Source organism: Gorilla gorilla, chromosome 13, assembly GCF_029281585.2.
Source record: "Gorilla gorilla gorilla isolate KB3781 chromosome 13, NHGRI_mGorGor1-v2.1_pri, whole genome shotgun sequence".
Lineage (NCBI taxonomy): Eukaryota > Metazoa > Chordata > Mammalia > Primates > Hominidae > Gorilla > Gorilla gorilla.
In genome coordinates, this window is record NC_073237.2 from 118,543,073 (window position 1) to 118,560,095 (window position 17,023).

General features: G+C 49.4%; 1 protein-coding gene across 2 annotated transcripts in view; it reads left to right on the forward strand.

The window, feature by feature from the left end:
- MORN5 (MORN repeat containing 5) overlaps positions 1-15,428 on the forward strand; it is a 40,268-nt gene extending 24,840 nt beyond the window's left edge. For both annotated transcript variants that reach the window (XM_055351841.2, XM_055351839.2), the window contains one exon: positions 15,230-15,428. In XM_055351841.2, the coding sequence (XP_055207816.2) occupies positions 15,230-15,276 (47 nt within the window). In that variant the 3' untranslated portion in view covers positions 15,277-15,428. The remainder of the gene's footprint in view (positions 1-15,229) is intronic.
- The last annotated feature ends 1,595 nt before the right edge of the window (positions 15,429-17,023 follow it).

The following is a 17,023-nucleotide window of genomic DNA, read 5'->3' on the forward strand; positions in this document are numbered from 1 at the left end:
GCCCTTTACGTATATTTTATTTTATTTCATTTTATTTAATCTCCACAGTAACCCTGCAAAGTCATTATCCTTGTTATTCCCACTTTACAGATGATGAAACTGAGGCAATGTGAAATGCCTGCCCAAAGTCAAACTGATAGCAAGTGGCAGAGCTGGAATTGGAAGCCAGGTCCAGCTGACTTCAAAGCTAAAGACAATGTTAGAGCTGACTTTGAATGAGAAGTTGGAGTTTACTAGTGAAAGAAAGAAAGAACCAAAGGCCTGCCTAGCAGCCCTATATTTTATACAGATATAAAAAGTATACATCCAAAGAGTGTAAGGTTGCAGATGACTATTCCCAAGACAGTTCTCTGCCCACTTTCTTGCTCAAACTTTGGCCAATGAACAAGTCTTTCTTTTTTTTTTCTTTGAGACGGAGTCTCGCTCTTTCACCCAGGCTGGGGTGCAGTGGCGCAATCTCGGCTCACTGCAAGCTCTGCCTCCTGGGTTCATGCCATTCTCCTGCCTCAGCCTCCCAAGTAGCTGGGACTACAGGCGCCCGCCACCATGTTCAGATAATTTTTTGTATTTTTTTTTTTTTTTGAGACAGAGTCTTGCTCTGTCACCCAGGCTGGAGTGCAGTGGTGCGATCTCGGCTCACTGCAAGCTCCGCCTCCCGGGTTCACGCCATTCTCCTGCCTCAGCCTCCCGAGTAGCTGGGACTACAGGCGCCCACCACCATGCCTGGCTAATTTTTTTTTTGTATTTTTAGTAGAGTCGGGGTTTTACCGTGTAGCCAGGATGGTCTCGATCTCCTGACCTCGTGATCTGCCCTCCTTGGCCTCCCAAAGTGCTGGGATTACAGGCGTGAGCCACTGCAACTGGCCAATTTTTTGCATTTTTAGTAGAGATGGGGTTTCACCGTGTTAGCCAGGATGGTCTCGATCTCCTGACCTCATGATCCGCCCGCCTCGGCCTCCCAAAGTGCTGGGATTACAGGCATGAGCCACTGCGCCTGGCCAATGAACAAGTGTTTCAGTGCCACTGACAAACCAAGACTCCCCTAATCTTGAAGCCACTGCCTTCCCCTGACAGATGAGAAATCTGAGACCCAGAGAGGGCAAATCACATGTCCAACCCCACACAGACTGTCTGTGGTAGAGCCAGGGCTGGTACCCTGGTTTCCCACTGCTGGCCGGAACTCCTTCTGCAAACCCAGGCTACCTTGCCACAGTGCTTTCCTTGCAGTTTCTGCAAAATGGCCAAGTGAGACTCCCCCACAGCCTCCTCCCGCTGTCATCCCTCCAGCGAGACAAAAGGCAATTTACCGAAATGTTATAATCACCTGGAGGCTGGCACGCGGGGACATCCATGCTTTATCTGCGGTGTTGTTAGCAGCACCATAATGAAGGCTTTGTGGAGGGATAATACGCTGTAACTGCCAAATCAAATGCCCGCACCAATCACACATCCCTGCCAGCAGACGGGCATTTGCTGTAAGCAAAAGGGGTAGGAAAGAAAGTTATGAGTATTGAACGCCTCCATGGTGCCAGGGACTTACCACATCCCAGTTCTTTGAGGAATAGACCATTATTCGTATTTGGCAGATGCGGAAACTGAGGCTCAGGGAGTAAGTTATTTACTGACGATCAAGCAGCTAGTAAAGGGAGGAACCAGGGTATGAACCCAGGTCCCTCTGACACCAGAGGCCATGCTCTGAACTGATGAAATATGCTGTGGCCTTTTGTGAACCATGAACCTGTCTGAGAATCTAGGCCCAGCTACGGACCTCTCCCCAAAGAAATACACTTGAATTCACAAACAGAATTTTGCCTAAAGAGGGCGGGATTGGCCACTTGGAAGCCATCCATACAGCCCTGTCAGGACCTTTGCTCTAGGAATAACAGCCTACCCAGCTTGCTGCCTCTCCCTGGACTGCAGGAATTGCCCATTGCCATCCTCTCTCCCCACCCCAGTTCCAAAGGCCCTGGAAATTCCCCTTCCAGCCATGGTGCCCATCAGATTCTGGTAACAATTCCTCCCCTGCTGCCCCCTGACTCCCCCATGGCAGCCTCCTGGAGGCATTCGAAGGACACAGCTTCCCCTTCAGTAGCTGGAGTCAACCTGGGCCAGCACTGTAATGGTTTGTTTTGTCTCCTTTAATAGAAGTGAGTGGAAAGCCAGACCCTATGAGGCCGGAGCCTACTCTCTTTCTCAGCCCAAGCTCTGGAACTCAGCACTGTTGACTGAAACCCCTCAGGTCCAGGAGAGGCGGACAGGGTCACAGGCAGGTATTTAGAGCCAGCCAGATCTGCAAGCAGATCCCAGCTCTGCCTCTCACCAGCTGTGTGACCTTGAGCTAGGCCCTTAACTTCTCTGAGCTTCAGTTTCTTCACCTGAAAAAGTGGGGACAGAAATAGACCCCCCTTCCAGGGCTGTGGCCTGAAGTGAGATGACATGCATGAGGTGAGATGACACACTCCAGCAAGAACAGCGGCTGGCCCTAAAGAAGCACCTTTCGGTGCAATGTTGACAATCACAGTCGTGATCCTTTTACACCCAGGGTGAAAAGGTGAAAAGCAGGGGCCTCCTTAACTCCACATCCCAAAGGGAGGAGCCAGTGTTACCATGGCAAACTGAAGTCTGGCCTCCTCCCATCTGCTTTTAATTCTAATTTCAAGACTGGACTAGAGGCCTGTGGTTTTCTGATCTCTCTACCCAGCCCCTGGCATTCTGTTATGGACGTCCCCATCATCCTCATCATTTCTTATGCACCTAGAGCCTTAGGTCCCCTAAGCTCCCCCTAGACACAGGCCTTTGTTGAGCCCCTGCATCCACCAGGGTTTCACTTGGGGATCAGACCCAGTGCCTGGCCCCCACCAAAACCAGTGCAGGGCTAGAGGGAACATATAGATAAATAGACAGTCACAGGACTGGGGTGGGTGTTCTCTGGATAGAGGCCTGGGCCCTTTAGGGAGCCTAAATGTTCAAGAGACTGTGAAGAAACTCCCACCCCTCAAAATATAGCTTAGGAATCAAAATAACATAAACCAAAAAAAAGCACAGGAAGCAGTCCAACACAATTCTATATTCCCTACGATGTTTAATTTTAAATACCAAATATGAGATTCTTTCCAGAAAACTGGGAGTATCCCTATTTCAGTGGTGCCAGGAGCTACATTCACAGTGTGCTACACACACAGAGAAGAGCATCAGTGTGTCCCAAGCCGTCCAGATGATGTCCTGGAAAAGGTGGAGTTTGGCTAGGCCTAAAAGGATGAGAGGTGGCTTCTGCTGCATGGAAGGGAAGGAGCAATATGGGCAAAGGTCCAGAGAGATGAAGGGGTACAGGGTGCTCCAGATGGAGCAGCTGAAAAGGCTTGTGTGTTGGGGAATGGGGAAGGTGTCAAGGAGGCCTCAGACTGGACTTTGATGATTATGGAGGAGTAGGTCTCAGTGAGGCATTCAAGGCAGAGGGACCCAGTGTGGGCTGGAGAGAGCCTTGAATAGCAGGTTAGGGAGTTTAGCTTCAGTCCTTCAGACGGTGAGGAGTAAAGACAGGAGTTGCAGAAAAGTTCCTCAGGGAAGTGGGTAGTGGTCAAGGCTGCAGCTCTGAAGACAGACTTGGCTATCACTCTGCACCCACTCACATAAGCTGGGTGAGCTCAGGAAGACACCTTCACCTCTGAGCCTCAGTAGCCTCCCCTGTAAAAGAGGTAATGACATTGTCTTTCCACGACTGCTGTGAGTATTCAATGAGTTCTGGTGTGTCACAGACTTCTGCAGATTCCTGCCTAACACCCCTGCTAACTGTTGCCACTGCTCTAGTCTTAATTCAGCCCTCAACATTTGCCAACTGGACAACAGGCTCCCGCTTGCCGGGGCCCCTTCGATCCATCGTCCACTTGCAGCCAGGGATTAGGGGCCAAAAGGAGCAGAGGGTCAAAGCAGAGGCTGTGGGGTCAGGCCAATAGAATGACCTTGGCCATGGCACTTGGTTCCTCTGAACTGCCTTAGGACAGCAGCTAGGCATCATGAACATGTTTAGTGAACATGGATTCAATTATAAGTGCTCAAAAAGAAAAGGGGGCACCAGGAAGCAGGAGGAACAGCAACATCAACAGTGTTGGTGATTTTGCATCCCCTCTCCATTCAGCACACATGTGTTCTGCAGTGAATGTGAGGACACTGCATCAGTCCTCTCCATCCCTGTGTGCCTCCTGTCCTGGGAGCACCTTGCTACAGAGGATGATTCTAGCATTTAAAGATATGTACCTGGACACGGTGGCTCAAGTCTGTAATCCTAGCTCTTTGGGAGGCTGAGGTGGGTGGGTCACTTGAGGTCAGGAGTTCAAGACAAGCTTGGCCAACATGGTGAAACCCCGTCTCTACTAAAAATATAAAAATTAGCCCAGTGTGGTGGCGGGTGCCTGTAATCCCAGCTACTTGGGAGGCTGAGACAGGAGAATCACTTGAACCTGGGAAATGGAGGTTGCAGTGAGCCAAGATCACGCCACTGCACTCCAGCCTGGGTGACAGAGCGAGACTCCATCTGGAGGAAAAAAAAAAAAAGATATGTATGTTTTGATCAGTGTCACCCATAAACACTACTCATATGCATCTGGACCTCAACAGCAAGACAAACTCTCTAACAATTGTCAGAAGACTGGCTATGTGGGCCAGGCTTGGTGTGCCTGTAATCCCAGCACCTTGGGAGGCTAAAGTGGGAGGATTGCTTGAAGCCAGGAGTTTAAGACCAGCCTGGACAACAATCCAAGACCCCATCTCTACAAAAAAAAGATTTTTTTAAATTAGCCAGGGGTGGTGGCACGCCTGGAGTTCAGCTACTGGGAAGCTGAGGTAGGAGGATCTCTTGAGCCCAGGAGTTCAGAGGCTGAAGTGAGCCATGATCACACCGTGCACTACAGCTTGGGTGACAGAATGAGACCCCCTGTCTATAAAAATTTTTTTTCTTTTTTTTTTTGAGACAGAGTCTTGCTCTGTCGCCCAGGCTGGAGTGCAGTGGCACGATCTCGGCTCACTGCAAGCTCCACCTCCTGGGTTCACGCCATTCTCCTGCCTCAGCCTCCTGAGTAGCTGGGACCACAGGTGCCCGCCACCACGTCTGGCTAATTTTTTGTATTTTTAGTAGAGACGGGGTTTCACCATGTTAGCCAGGATGGTCTCAATCTCCTGACCTCGTGATCTGCCTGCCTCGGCCTCCCAAAGTGCTGGGATTACAGGCGTGAGTCACCGCACCCGGCCTATAAAAAGTTTTTAAAAATAAGAAGTCTGGCTGTGTGGCACTTAGTGAGATGTCCATCTCCAGGATGGGACCTTCCTAAGAGATTTCCAAGGGTCATTATGACTATGGGAACTTTTCCCCTCACCCATCAACTGAAGCACCTAAGGCTCCCACCTGAGACAACACCAGCTGTCCATACACAGAGATGTTAATGAGGATTACATGATGGCAGGCATGCAAAGTGCCAGGCATGGCCCCTTGCACACGGAAGTGCTTCCTAATATGAGGCAGCTATATTCCTTGCCCTGACTTAGCCCCATCCCAGGGATAGTCCTAAATCCAGCCTTAGGCCTAACTTTGGAGACCCCACCTCAATTATTTCCACATATTAAAACAAAGTGTATCCACATGAAATATAAATCCCACATTAAATATAAAAATTTTGCTGTTGCTTGGTAAACTGCTTTACTATGAGTCTTTAACAATTGGCCATGATTTGCTGAGAGTCATGCATACTGGAGAATTCTCGAAAAATGAGGAAATTGAGCCTACAATTGGATTTCAAGTGTAATAAAATTGTTTTGATTTCTAAATTTAATAATTAAGTCTGAATGCATTAATTATAACATTTATTAATTTCAGTTTTGTAGTTTCTCTTTTTTTCTGTTTAGAGCCAATCATCTTTTTCTAAGCCTTTTACATTTGAATAGGCCTTGAGAAGCTTGTGGGTGCTTGGCCCAGCCCTCCACTGAGCCCAGAAGATGCTCTTCTATGGGGAAAAGCCGGAGCAGGCCCAAGGCCTTCCACCTCCCCGCCCTGTGGCAGGCTTTGCCTAGGCAATGACTCCTCAGTCAATATTGACAATGCTGTGGCCTTGGCCTCTGGCCACCACTGCCAGCAAAGTTCAAAGCCTCTTTCTTGTCAGGAGTGGTGATGGGGATGCCTGGGCATTGCTGCCCTCACTGTGGCACTGCCATGGCCCTGCCCCACCAGCTCACGTAGGCTGCATTTGCACAGAGGGTGTGGCAGGGCGGTGGATGGGACCCATAGGTGCCCACAAGCTGGGGAGCCTGCTTTGCAGTGCACCCCCCATCCCAGCCTGGAGTCCTCTGAGGATGGGCCTAGACCCCCCAAAAGACGACAGCCCCTATGACAGAAACTTCCTTCCTCCAGGTCCTGGTCCAGCCCTGTGCTCACTGCCACCCTGGCATTCGGCATGAGCCCTGGGCTGTCTCTGTGGGTTGGAAGTGCCTCTGCTCTCTGCACGTGATGACACACACTGAGACTTTAGGGACTCACATCCTGCCACACTCAGCCAGTCACATGAGCCACACACCATGTGCACACCTCCCTTCAGCTGCAGCCACTCCCACACTCACGCACACATCTCTTCACGCTTATGGTGGTGTGAGAGCAGTTGGATGGGAATACACACACACCTGTGTCTGTGCACACACTCGCAGCTTCACTGAGCGTAACTCTGGTGCCAGACACACTGAGCCCTTCCCTCTGCCCTGATGGAAGGAATTGGGGCAAATCATTTCTCCCATCAGTTTCCTCATCTTAAGTGGAGACAGCCCCATCTCACTCACTGAGGAGAGGACGAGTGTAGCCCCCACATACACGCGGAGCTGGGCACCTCCTAAGTGCCCGGCCATTGTGAGCTCTGCCACTCTCCCAAGGCAGACGCTTTGTTTCATCTTGGTCTCTTCCCTTCCCTACTCCCCATACCAGCCCCCTCACTCACACAGGATGGAAGCTGCATAGCAGCGGTGACCGCAGGTGTGTGCAGCCCAAAGGCATGCCAAGAGCAGGCAGAGCCCAGCCTGTGGGTGTGCAGTGACCCCAATCCACCTGCTTGCCTTCCCTGGGCTCGCCTGCCCTGGCTTGCCCTGCTGGCTTTGAACAAAAATTATTAGCTCAGCTGTGGCCCTTGATCCTATGGCACTGATCCTTGTGTGAAGACCTCCTCCTGCCGCGGGCTCCCCCTCCATCCTGGCAGGGAACCAGAAGTCCTGGGAGTGTCCTGAGCGAGTCCCTTAAGGACGCTCCCTTACAGGCATCCATTTTGGGAATGAAAGACCTATCACAATGGTGATTGTAGCTTCCATTCCTGGGTGCCCACCAAGGGCCATTCATCCTGGTCAGTCCTCACTCTGCCCTCTGCAGAAAGTCTGGTGAAACCTGCTACAAAGACGAGGAGGGTGGCTCAGAGATGGGAGTGACGTGTCCAAAATCACCCAGCGAGTCGGTGGCTCAGTATCGGATCCAGGCTTGTTCGGCTCCAGAACTCCTTCTAGTCTTTGCTGTGTTGCCACGTGAGCCCTGAAGTCCTACCTTCACAAGTTAACTTCTGGCGTTTCTTTTGGTTTTTGGCATTTCCTGTGCACCAAGTGCTGTGCTAACCTTTTTTAGGAATGATCTCACTTGGTCCTCATGCAAGCCTTCAAGACAGGCATCTTTGTAGATGAGGAAATGAGACCTAGGGAGGTGTGAGGCCACTTGCTCAAGGTCTGTGAGCTAGTGACCGAGTTCCAATGCCCAAGCTCTTAACCATCATGCCACACTGCCCCCTCCCTGCTAATCCTCTGAAGAGCTGATATTTCCTTGCAGCTGTTCTGAGACTTTCAGGATCTCTTTTTCCCCCAGCTGTGCACTGACCTGCAGGCTACACTAATGTCACCTGGTGACCTGGGCACAGCGCAGCAGACCCGGCACAGCTGTGCCCTATGCAGGTCAGCTCCTCCCTGCCTTCACTGAGAGGCAAGTCCCAGGCCAGCCAGGCTTTGAGCTTCCTGAGTGGGGTTAGTGCCCAGGTATGACCCCACACAACCCAGCCTCTCCATGTGGTAGGGCTGCCCAATCTATTGCCCCAAGTCACAAAAGGAACCAGCAGCTGGCGGTCTTGGACTTGCCCTTGGCGTGCCTGCCTTGCCCTCTCACGAGCTCCGTTTGCCCAGGGTGGGGAAGAAATTCCTCCCCCTTTGTCAAAACCCCACAGGGTAAACCTGTTGCTTTTATGTCCCCAAATTTACATTTCTTTATTCATTATTCACCATGTACTTATGAAATACTTTAAGTGCTAGATCTGTGCTGGGCCCTGACCATCAAAAGTAAATGGTACAGGCTGGAGGGGGTGACTACGACGAACACTGTGACTTCGGCTCAGGGAAGGCTAACATCTGGGCAGGGTCTGTGGGATTAGGGGACAGCCAAGAGAGTTTGAAGCCCAGCCCACACATTCATGGGGCCTTTAAGTATGGATTGTGACCCTGTTCATCAGACAACTCAAAATTCACACCCCCTTTCCTGACCGTAGTGCCTCAGCACACTATGAACTTATACATTTTTGGAAGAAATCCTAGAATAATACACTCATATTACATTTGGTTGTTTGTGTTAAAAGCAGCAATTTGTCCGCCGGGCGCTGTGGCTCACACCTATAATCCCAGCACTGTGGGAGGCCAAGGTGGGTGGATCGTGAGGTCAAGAGATCGAGAACATCCTGGCCAACATGGTGAAATCCCATCTCTACTAAAAATACAAAAATTAGCTGGGCGTGGTGGCGCATGCCTGTAGTCCCAGCTACTCAGGAGACTGAGGCAGGAGAATCGCTTGAACCCAGGAGGCGGGGGTTGCAGTGAACCAAGATTGCACCACTGTACTCCAGCCTGGCGACACAGCGAGACTCCGTCTCAAAAAAGAAAAAAAGTAGTAATTTGTCAAATGTAAATGTTTAAACTATACTGTAATTGTTATCACCTTGCTTAGGCCTGTTTTCAATTTTATATACACTAATAATACAAAATGGAAAGTACCTCGGGTCTCTGTTGTGTTCTGAGAGGCCCTGAACCCAAACCAGGTCCTGAAGGAGGAAGGGTGGTCCCTTGGGAATAGCAAGTGCAAAGGCACAGAGGCACTGGCGAGCATGCACGTGGACTACTGCAGTTCCTCCAGTGGCTGCATTTTACAGTGCGAGGGGAGCTGGGAGGGAAGCGGGGAGGGAAGCAGGCCTGGGAAGCAGGGGGACCTGGCGACCTTGAAGGCCAGGCTGAGGAGTGGAGAGCCTTTTCAGGGAAGTTTTTCACTGGGGTAGCCCATGGTCAGATTTGGGGTGTCTCTTGCAATATGTTTCTTTTCTTCTCTATAAAAAGCCCAGTTATCCCAATGACCTATGAGGGCAGGGCATGCAGGTGGCAGCAAGGTCACTTCCAAAGCTTCAGAACCGGAATAAAGACATCTTTCGGCCCCAAACATAGACAGACCTAAACCTGAAGTGCACCTGGGTCCTGGCAGTGCTCACTGCTGGTCTCAGTCCCACCTGTCCCTAACACTGGCCACATGGCTGGCCACAGGATTGGGCTTGCCAATTCATTCATTAATTCAAAAGCTATCAACTGAGAACCTACTATGTGCCAGACACTCTCCTAAGCACTGGGATATCATAGTGAACAAGCAGGCAGGGCTCATGGTCTCACTGGAGCTTACAGTCTGGATAGGGAGACAGACAACATGCACGTAAACAAATACATATGCAGGGAGTGGCTTATGCTATGGAGAAAATAAAATGAAGACAAGATGGGGTGACTGTGAGTGGAGGCGGTTAGATTAGGGTCATTGAGAAGGTGACATTTGAGTTGAGACCTGGATGCCGAGAAGGGGGTGCATAGGGAATATTTGTTGATGGCAATTGACACAAGTCAGAATGAAAAAGGCTTATTCCAGACTTCATCTGGGAGAGTATTTATTAAGCACCTACTGTATGCTGGGTCTAGTGGTCAACAAATCAAACACGGTCCCTGCATTGAGAGCTTACAGTCTAATGGGAGAGAAAAACATTATATAAAAAAATATGCAAGCCAGGCGCGGTGGACCACGCCTGTAATCCCAACACTTTAAGAGGCCGAGGTGGGCGGATCACCTGAGGTCAGGAGTTTGAAACCAGCCTGGCCAACATGGTGAAACCCCATCTCTACCAAAAATACAAAAACTAGCCAGGTGTGGTGGCACGCGCCTGTGATCCCAGCTACTCGGGAGGCTGAAGCAGGAGAATTGCTTGAACCTGGGAGTTGGAGGCTGCAGTGAGCCGAGATGGCGCCATTGCCCTCCAGCCTGGGCGACAGAGCAAAAACTCCATCTCAAAAACAAAAAAAAGGCAAATAAGTATAGATTCAAAAATTGTGATCTGAGGGGACCATGAAAGAAAAGGGAGTGAATGACGTCAATCTGGATGCCTGGGTCTGTGAAGGGATGTCCACTCCTCTTAGAGAACATGAGGACCTCACCTTTTAGGGAGCACACTGGGTTTTCATGTATTTCTTAAACTGTTTATTTGAAAGCAGTTAAATTAAGAGAATTCTTGCAATGATAGTACAGAGTTGTCAATATACCCCACGCTCAATTTCCCTGTTATGACTGTCTTACCTTGGATGGTACATCTGTCACAGTTAGTGAACTAATATTGATGTTATGATTCACTAAAGCCCATACTTTTTACAGATGCCTTTTCCTAATGTCCATTTTCTGTTGCAGGATCCCATCCTGTCTCCTTAGGCTCCACTGGGGGATAGCTGTTTCTTAGGCTTTCCTTGTTTTTGGTGACAGTTTTGGGGAGTACCGGTCAGATATTTTGTAGGATGCCCCTCAACTGGAATCTGTCTGATGTTTTTTCTCATGATTAGATTGGAGTTGTGGGTTTGGGAGGAAGATCACAGAAGTAAAGTGTCATTTTCATCCCATCCTATCAAGGGTCCAGACTGTCACCACGACTTACCAATGTTGCTGTTAACATTGATCACCTGGCTGAGGTAGTGTTTGTGAGGTTTCTCCATTATAAAGTTACTTTCCCCTGCTCCCTTTCCATACTGTACTCTTTGAAAGTCACTATGCACAGCCACGCTTCAGAAGTGGGGATTTTTGCTGCAACTCTTTGAGGGCAGAGTACATAAATTACTTGGAATTCTCCTGCACGGATTTGTCTATTCTGATTTTTATGCATTTTTACCAGTATCTTTATGCAGGGTCTTTTTGCTTTTCAGGAGTTCAAGAACCCTGTTGGTATTTCTAGGAACCTAGAAATTTTGTTTTATTTATTTATTTATTTATTTAGAGACAGGGTCTCAACTCTGTCACCCAGGCAATCACAGCTCACCGCAGCCTCAACCACCGCAGGCTCAGGTGATCCTCTCACATCAACCTCCCGAGTAGCTGGGACCACAGGCGCTTGCCACCATGCCCAGCTAATTTTTCTATTTTTTGCAGAGAGGAGGTTTTGCCATGTTGCCCAGGCTGGATTAAAACTCCCAGGCTCAAGCAGTCTGTCCACCTCAGCCTCCCAAAGTGTTGGGAGTACAGTTATGAGCCACCACGCCCAGCTGAAATATCTTATTTCAATTAACAAAATGCATGAAGTTACCAAGACATTACATTGGAGGGTAGGAAAAAAGCCAATAATTTTTTTTTTTTTTTTTTGAGACAGAGTCTTGCTCTGTCACCATGCTGGAGGGCAGTGGCGCAATCTCGGCTCACTGCAACCTCTGCCTCCTGGGTTCAAGTGATTCTCCTGACTCAGCCTCCCATGTAGCTGGGACTATAGGCACCCACCACCACGCCCGGCTAATTTTTGTATTTTTGTAGAGACAGGGTTTCACCATGTTGGCCAGGATGGCCTTGATCTCTTGACCTCGTGATCCACCCACCTCAGCCTTCCAAAGTGCTGGGATTACAGGCGTGAGCCACCGCGCCCAGCAGAAGCCAATAATTATTTTAATTTTTTTTCTATTGTCAATACCCATTAGTGAAAGAAGATTTGGGAAATAAAAGCGGAAAGAGAAACTCTCTCATCCCACTACGCAGGGCTATTATTCACATTTCAATTTATCTTTAATTTTTCTTCTGTGCACAGTTACAACATAGGATATACTATGTGTACTTTTATTTCTTGTCTCTTCTTGCCTTTTTTCTTTTGCTTATTATCACATCAAAAACATTTCCCCCATGTTGCTATACAAACTTCCTAACAATTATTTTCAGTAGCTGCTAAATATCCCCTCAAGTGTCTTAAAGTATCCACCTCCCCGAATCTAGCACGATGCCTGGCACATAATTATTTGTTAAATGAATGCATATACAACAAAATAATCATTCCCTCATTTTTAGAAATGTACATTTTCCTTTTTCCTGATTCTAAATAGTTCCGAGACAAATAGATTATCCCTTTAAGAATAGTGTCCCAGAGTGGAATTACCGGGCCAACAGGGACCAAAAATTTTTAAGATAGATGCACCAAACCAGAAATCTTCCTTCTCTCTGCACCACTGGCAGTTGTGCCAAGGGTAATAATTTACAATTGATTAAAGAGTTTGTGGGGTGTTTTTTTCCCCCATCTTTTTTCTCCCTCCTTTCCCTCTCCCCTCCTACCAAAAAAGGGGAGAAATTATCTGAGAAGGTGAAGATATTCTCAGACAATCATATTAACATATTCCAACAATCGTAATTTGCAAAATAGTAATCACAACTCCCAGGATCTGGGAGGCATTAATCAAAGCTGCAGGTTTAATTCCATTTTAAATATTGATGAAATGTGCTTCGGCAACCTCACCCTGGCGTGGCAGGGCCAGGGGAGCTGCAGAGAGGGGCAGGGGAGGCGGAGGGAGGGGTTGGTGAGCAGCTGCTGGGAGGGGAGGCATCTGTGATTCAAATTGGTGGCTGTACAGCCAGGTAGAGAGTGAAAGGGGTAGTGAAGAGGGCTGTTAAGTCCATTGCTGTCAATTTTTAACGATCAGGGAGGGGCCTGAGGACTGGTTCAGCACAATACACCCAGTTTGTCTGGTTTCAGGGGTTACTGCTGAAGAGGTTGCAGCTGCACTGATTCGAATAGCCTGGAGACTTCAGAACTGTAATTATCAACCAGGCTGCTCACAGTGTGGCAAAAGTGGGCTCCACCAGCGTTTAACTCCTTGTGTGCTGACACATCATCGCTGCTTTCCCCACCCCTGGATTTCCCAGCCGCAGCAGGGACTCCTAGGCAGCCTCCCCAGAGGAAACTGAGGCTCACTGGCTGCTTGCCAGAGTGTGCCAGGCAGCAAGCCGTTTTCCTTAGGTCTCATGTAAAGAAATGGTGGGCAGGTGGTTAGTGATGTGGAGGCAGCCTCAGCTCCTGGCATGCTCACATCTGCCCTGGGGTGAGAGGTCAGGCTGCAGAGCTTGGTGAACCTTGGTTTGAATCCACTGGCGATGGACTTAGGACAAGGCTCTCCCCTACCTGACTGGGCTGTTACAAAGATCCAATGAGACACAGTGTCTGCAAAGTACCAAGCACACCTAGGCTGTCTGTGAGCCTCCATCTCTCTGCCCCTGGGTCTGGTGCCTTTCACACAAAAGGAAGGCATCCCTGGCAGGGGATCTGATTCAGGCAAGCTTTCCGCCAGCCCTCTGTATTTCAGCTCTCAGGGAGTGCCCTTGTTCCCAAGCATCTGCCATTTGTCACCCAAGGAGGGTAGACACACCCATCCTCCCATCTCTTAGGCAGGAGGCACTGGGCTAGACACAGGGTAAGGAGAGGAGGCAAGAACTCCTCCAGTGCTCTGGCCCTCAGGAGAACTGGTTAAAGGCAGGGAGTGGCACCAAGGGAAGGGAGGAGGGGCAGGAAGGTGGAGAGGCAGGAAGGCAGGGAGAAGGCAGCGTGGTGTGAAAAAAGCATGGGCAGCTGGAAGGACGGTGCAGGAAGGATGAGCAGGACTCGTTGACCCTCCTCCTGGAAGGAACGTAACCCCAGAGACATTCTCCACATATCTATGAAGGAGTGTGGCCAAGAACGCTTGTCCCAGCATTGTTCCTGGTAGTGGGAGTTGCAGGCAACCTCCGCGTCCACCACCGGCATGGTGAGGAAAATGTGACGGAAGCCAAGCGTGGAATATTAGGCAACAGTAAGAAGCAAAGAGCTGGATGTATACACAGCAACAAGAATACATTTTGAGTGAAAGCTGTGAGACATAATGAAAGCCACAGCACAATGCCATTTCTGTAAATTAAAAACACATTTGTACACAAAACAACAGCACATATTTTACAGAGCAACATGCATTTTGAGGGGTCTCTATCCCACCATTGGTGTAGGTCCCTGTAGTGGTGGAGGAGGGGCCCAGTATGGGTTTGGAGGAGAAAGGAGGAAAAATGAAAATAAAGTAAATCCACGGAGGGGTCTTGCACAGAGAGATGATGGCAGCGTGCTGTGGACTGAATGTGATTCACTCAAGTCTCTTTATTTGAGGTTTAAAAAACAGCACAGGCTTTATAGCTGGACAATCCTAGGTTCTAGTCTGAGCTCTCCCACATACTGACCCTGTGGCTGTGGACAAGTGCCTTGGCCTCTGTGAGCCTCTGTTTGTTCATCTGTAAAATGGTGGCGAAGGCTTGCCCATTGCGTGGTTGGTCACAAAGATTAAACTAAGGAGACACTGCGTTTAGGGCTTTCAGGCATAGCGGCGAGCTCCTGCCCCTCTCCGTTCCCCACTGAAAGGCCTGGAGTAAACAAGAGGGTGTTAGTCCCCTGGAGAAACCATGGGTTCTTGAAAGGGTCAAGAATGGAGAGCCTAGAAAGGAAACGAAAATCTCAGGACTCTTTCTCCTAGCACCACCGGCAAGGCCTAGACCCGCTGTCCTGGGGCTGTCGTGCGTGGGCTGTCAGACCAGGCAAGTGCCCGACTGTGAAGCAGCTGCTCTCTGCCTGTCAGGATGAGTCCAGCTTAGGGTGGCCAGACTGCCTCATGCTTGCCTCCGCCAGCAGCACCCACAGTTAGAAACCCTTCTGTGTTCAATTTCCCCAAGACCAGGCACTCCGAGGAATTCAGTGTAAATGAAAGGTCTGTTCCTCCCCACACCAAACTACACAGACTGGCCATCGACGGACCATCCCAGTCCCAAGGCCCCACCTGGGGAACCCCCCAGGCCAGGAAAGGTCCCAGCGAGCACCAAGCATGACCAGCTCTTCCTCTTTCCTTGCAGATGATGATGAGCATGAGTGGATCACCCGTACCTGTCGAAAGGGCTAGGACGAGATCGTGGGTCACAGGCCCGAGCCGTGAACTCTGTGGCTGCCTCCACCAGAGGTTTCCATCTGCCCTACTAGCATTGGCTGCCCTGGGGGACGGGCTGTAGTTCTAGAACCTGATTTTAACTCAGGAATAAAGACTTTCTGCGGTCAGTGGCCCCAGGTGTATTTTCCTTAAAAGATTGTTCCTCAGTGGGCATCACTTAACCTGGACAAAATTGTGAGCTATAGATATTCCCAGGCCCCACCCTAGACCTCCCAATCAGAATCTCTGGGAATGGGGCCTAGTAATTTGCATTCCCAGCATTTCTCATGCATCTGAATGTTTGAGAACCATCTCTTTATAATAATAGATAGATGTAATTGAGCACTAACCGGCGCAGGTAGTGCGTGTGCATTATCTCCGCTCCTCACAACAGCCTTGCAAGGGGAAAGCTTTTGCAGATGGGGAATCTGAGGTTCAAAGAGACAGAGTGACTTGCTTGGTCTCAGATGGCAGTAGGACCTGATCACTGTGCCCAGTCCTGCAGCAGTCATGGGTTCTTAGTTTCTGTTTCTGGTTGGGCCAGTGAAGCCCCTTCCTCATCCCTCTTTTCTGCTTGTCACTAGAGACAGAAACTAAAAACCATGGCTTCAGGCTGCTGAAAGCCTAAAACAAAACAGAACAGAAAAACAACAACAACAAAATAAGGTGGGTTGGACAAGCTTGTTAGGCCCAAGAATGATTACTCAGGCCTGTCTTTCCCTCTTGGCAGCTCCCCCATTTGAACCTCATATCCTAAGCACAGAATCAGCATGGTGCCATAGAAAGAATGTGGCTTTGGAGGCTGGGTGTGATGGCTCACGCCTATAATCCCAGCACTTTGGGAGGCCTAGGCTGGCAGATCACATGAGGCCAGGAGTTCGAGACCAGCCTGGCCGACATGGTGAAACCCCATCTCTACTAAAAATACAAAAATTAGCCGGGCATGGTGGCATGCGTCTGTAATCCCAGCTACTTGGGAGGCAGAGGCATGAGAATTGCTTGAACATGGGAGGTGGAGGTTGTAGTGAGCCAAGATTTCACCATTGTACTCCAGCCTGGGTGACAGAGTGAAACTCTGTCTCAAAAAAAAAAAAAAAAAAAAAAAAAGAATGTGGCTTTGGCATCATATAAAAAATGGTTATAATAATGCTTTAAAACAATACAGTAGCCGTGTGGTTAAATGAGATAATACAAGTAGGGGACCTGGCGCATAGTAGGTATTCAATATGTGTTTGCTTTAAAGAACAACTTGTTAGTGGTGCATATAATTATTCCTCAAAATCATCCCGGAGGTCACATTTGTCAGCTAAAAATCAGAAGAGGAAGCGACAACATGTTCCAGGGCCACACATGGGCCATATGCATCCTGGATCTTTGTCTAACTGTTCCTCCTTAGAGGTTGCTAGATCCTGTCACCCCCTATGCTCTGTCCCCTGGCTCACCAGGGCTGCCCAGTGGAGGCAGAATAGTGAGTCAGGCTTGGAAGGCAGGAGAGGAAATTGGATCTCAAACTAGGGACCCAGAGGCGTCATGCTGGGGCAGAGCCAGGAGCCAGCGGGAAGGGAGGCCTGGGCTCACTCTCAGCTGCGCTAGGGAGCAGACTTGGGAGGATCACCTCTCCCCAAGACGCCAGTCACCTTGGTAGATAGGGTTGTGCTCCACCGGTGGTTTCCAAACTGTATTTTGAAAACAGAAGGTACATTCATGTAAAGAAACACACAAC